Here is a 3,914-nt window from a genome sequence, read left to right on the forward strand (position 1 = left end):
GTGTGTGTGTGTGTGTGTGTGTGTGTGTGTGTGTGTGTGTGTGTGTGTGTGTGTGTGTGTGTGTGTGTGTGTGTGTATGTGTGTGTGTGTGTGTGTGTGTGTGTGTGTGTGTGTGGCTGTAGCTGTAGGGGGCGTGTTGGACAGAGGCCTGGGAGAGTGTGTTTTTTCTTGCCCAGACCACATTCCACACCCCTGACTTATAAAAACAGTTACTGTCTTTCTGATTGTTAAAAGCCCACATTAACTTGCTTTCCCTAGACAAGTTAAGATTGATTGCAGCTGAGCAGCTGAGACACAACACCAATGTCTCACCAAACGTGTTGAAATGTGTCACTTACTGCATACATGTTTACGAAACAGTTTGGCCTAATAAGTATGTCATATGGTTAGTTTGCAGTTTCCTTTTAGTAATCAGTAGGCAGTATGAGCATTCAGACACAGCCAATGCCAATGGCTCACCAAACTACAAAAAAAAACATCTTATTGTTCAGTTCACTACTTTAGTCTGAATGTATGAGAGAAAAAAATTGAGACGGTTGATTCAACATAAAATGTCCTCTAGAGCCATCTAGAGGACATTTTATGTAATTGCAGTGAGAAGCATATTTCAAGGCAATAACTATCACTGGTAAAAACTCATCAGAGACAAAATGTATATGATATTTTATTTGATATATCAAGATTGAGATATTGAGAGACCTTTGCTGTGTCATATAAAAGACTGAGACCCCTTAATTAATACTCATCTAACGCATCATCATCACTTTCTCTAAAAATACCAACCAAGGAGCAGTTAAGACAGGGTAGCATCAACAGCTGTTTCTCTCCTTCTGAACCAGGACATATAGAGGAGGAGAGGAAGGCTCTGTTGTCAAGATAAAGGAGGGAAAGTTGCTCCTAGACGCTGGTCTTGGGTCAGTTATGTGTTTTTCAATGAGGTTCAGTGTTGTTTAACAATCCAGATTCAGGAAGATGTTTTCAGTGTGTTTAGTTTTCATACAAAGTTTCAGCTTGGACTGAAGACCTGAAGGGTGAAACAAAAACTGTAGCTCCAAAAACTATTCACAATCACCTGAATATCGTAGAGCAAATGAAAATAAGCATATTTCATTTAAAAAAATAAATAATAATAATAATCAAAATCAAACAAAATCACACCTTTTATGGATCTGTTTATAAGTTGTTATGTATTTCAATGTATGCATAATTCACTATGAGATCTGTGCATGAGGACATTCTATACATGAGACCCCTTATCTGGGAACAGCACCACTGACTGAGGGTGAGATACTAAACACAACACACTGTCTTAACAACTGGTCTGGGTTCAGCATTACTGACACTCAACACAAAACACTTGATTATCTTTGAAGACCAAATCACTGGTTAGTTGATGATAAAGCATCACTCTTATGGGGACCTCTACTCCAACTCACACAGCTCAGCACTGACCCCACAACCACCAATATAAAACCCGGGATAGAGGGGCTGAGTGAATGTGGTCTGGACTCTGTGGAGGAGGGTCATTGTGTCAGAGGAGACGCTGTAGAAGGACAGCATACCTGCCCTGTGATCCAGGTACACTCCTACTCTGGAGGACTGAGGGCCTGATACTACAACATTATTCACAACATTATTGTGTTTGAATTGATAAGCACCACTCTGGCAGCGTAAACTCCAGGACTTGTCATTGAGGCCAAATCCAGAGTCACCACCTGACCTGTTTATGTCTTTATATGAGACTGCTGTTTCAACCCACACACCCCTCCTCTCAACCTCCCAGTAACAGCATCCAGACAGACCCTCTCTACACAGCACCTGAGCATAGTAAGTGAATCTCTCTGGATGATGGGGATACGGTTGGGCTTGTTTCATCCATGTCACATTTCTGTTCCCCTCAGAGAGAGATAGCCACATGTTTGACGTGTTTGAGTCCAGTGTGAGCCTACAGGAATCTGGGAGAAGAATAGAGCAGAGACCAAGTCAGAGGAATAAGGAGAGTCAGATATCTAGCCTGTCTTTGATTCATCTGTCCCTCTCCTCAAGCTCTCTAACTATATCTCAGGGTGTTTGGAGAGTACCAATGGAGAGAGACTGGTAGCTACTTCAGGATAAAGAGACTCACATTGTAAGAACTGGGCTCTGGTCTTGAGCTTTGGTGGCAATAATACATCCACTGCATTCACTACGGACGCACACACACACACACAGACAGACACACACACACACACACAGAGAGAAAGAGAGAGAGAGCATCCAGATTATAAACATGTTTATGTTTATGTTATTGTAATGTAAGGTGATTACAAGGACATTGAATTGGTCTAAAGTTGTGTGAAGAGAATACAGAAGTTTTTAGCCCACCTGTCGTTGAGATGTTGGGCCATTCCTTTTTTAGGATGTCTTTGAGTTTCTCTCTCACCTCAGACATAGCTTCACTCACATCTCCAAAGTACTGATGAGGACAGACAATGACGCTGGGTAAGTCTGAAGATACACTGGGACTGGAGAGAGAGTGATAACTCTGGAGAGAGAGCGAGGGGGGGGGTCAAGGTATAGATGGAAAGAGAGAGAGCCAGAAAGAGACAGCGGAGAGAACAATAATAATTTAAGTTTAGTTAATTGAACAGTAAGCTGTTTTCAGTATTCCAGATGGAGGGTCAGTGTAGTTACCTGAAGGAAATCGATATGATCCTCTATGTGTGAAAGCTTCTCCAGCTCAGCGTCTCTCCCTCTCAGCTCAGCTATCTCCTGCTCCAGTCGCTCCACAAGTCCTTCAGCCTGACTCACTGCTGCCTCCTGCTGGGCCCTGATCAGCTGCTTCACCTCAGAGAGCCTTCTCTCAATGGAGCGGATCAGCTCTGTAAAGATTCTCTCACTGTCCTCCACTGCAGCCTGTGCAGAGCACTTTAGGACACACACACACACACACACAGAGAGAGAGAGAGAGAGAGAGAGAGAGAGAGAGACAGAGAGTGTGTGATTGGATTGTGACCTCTCTAACTGGCTGACTAGGGGAAAGTAGTTAAATAGTGCATTTCCTCTGGTCAATACTCACTGTGAGAGACTCCACAGCCTGTTGGAGCTCGTTCAGCTCCTTCTCTCTCTGCTGGACTCTCCGCTGGACATTCTGATGACTCATCCCCAGCTGCTTCTGTAGACAAACACACTTTATTACAGTAGGCTACTGCACGTGGTGTGGAGCTGATATCACACTAATCCAAACAACACCTGAACAAACTGTCAATTGTTTTAAATAAATATAAGCCATGTTGAGAACAGTGATGAGGAAGTCATCATTCATATTGAAGGAAAAGTTTGTGTCCATTAAAAATGTTATAATCTGCTGGTGAAGGAAAATGTTAGAAGCTGGACAATGGAAGCAGACGTCATGATTTATACAGACAGAGAGAATAGGAATCTAGACAGGACATACACAGTGTCTTTAGTCCATCATTCCACCTGTGACAACCTGTGTGACAACAACTGGATTGTAAAACAATAACACCAACTACCTTTACCCTCTCCAATACATAAACATAGTAGCGTGGGAGGGACTATGGATCTTTTGTAATACAACTATTTGATATGGTCCCATATCAGTTCAAATCAGTCATCGTTCTGTTTTTAGATGAAAACAACATTGAGTAGCCTTACTGCTTTTAGTTCTACATTTATCAGAGAGTAACAATTAGCTCTGGTTCTTACCTGCTTCTCAGACCTTTCTGTTGCAGCTGAGACTGTATCATGGCCTTTATGTTCATCCATGGAACACAGCAAACAGATACACTGCTGATCAGTACGGCAGTAAGCCTTCAATACTTCATCATGACGAGAGCAGATCTTCTCCTGCAGTTGTGTGGAGGCTTTGACCAGCTTGTGCTTCTTAAAGGCAGGAGATTCATAGTGAGGCT

The 3,914-nt window shown here is 42.6% G+C and overlaps 1 protein-coding gene across 1 annotated transcript in view; it reads right to left on the reverse strand.

The window, feature by feature from the left end:
* Positions 1-1,422: 1,422 nt before the first annotated feature.
* LOC310807460 (tripartite motif-containing protein 16-like) overlaps positions 1,423-3,914 on the reverse strand; it is a gene marked incomplete at both ends in the record, with an annotated part of 2,862 nt that continues 370 nt past the window's right edge. Inside the window, 6 exons of the mRNA XM_083673957.1 lie at positions 1,423-1,955; positions 2,126-2,185; positions 2,365-2,524; positions 2,674-2,907; positions 3,059-3,154; positions 3,709-3,914. The exon at positions 3,709-3,914 is cut by the window's right edge and continues 370 nt beyond it. Coding sequence (XP_083530083.1) covers positions 1,423-1,955; positions 2,126-2,185; positions 2,365-2,524; positions 2,674-2,907; positions 3,059-3,154; positions 3,709-3,914 — 1,289 coding nt within the window. The remainder of the gene's footprint in view (positions 1,956-2,125; positions 2,186-2,364; positions 2,525-2,673; positions 2,908-3,058; positions 3,155-3,708) is intronic.

The sequence above is a fragment of the Argentina silus genome (assembly GCF_951799395.1).
Source record: "Argentina silus genome assembly, chromosome: 7".
Taxonomy (NCBI): domain Eukaryota; kingdom Metazoa; phylum Chordata; class Actinopteri; order Argentiniformes; family Argentinidae; genus Argentina; species Argentina silus.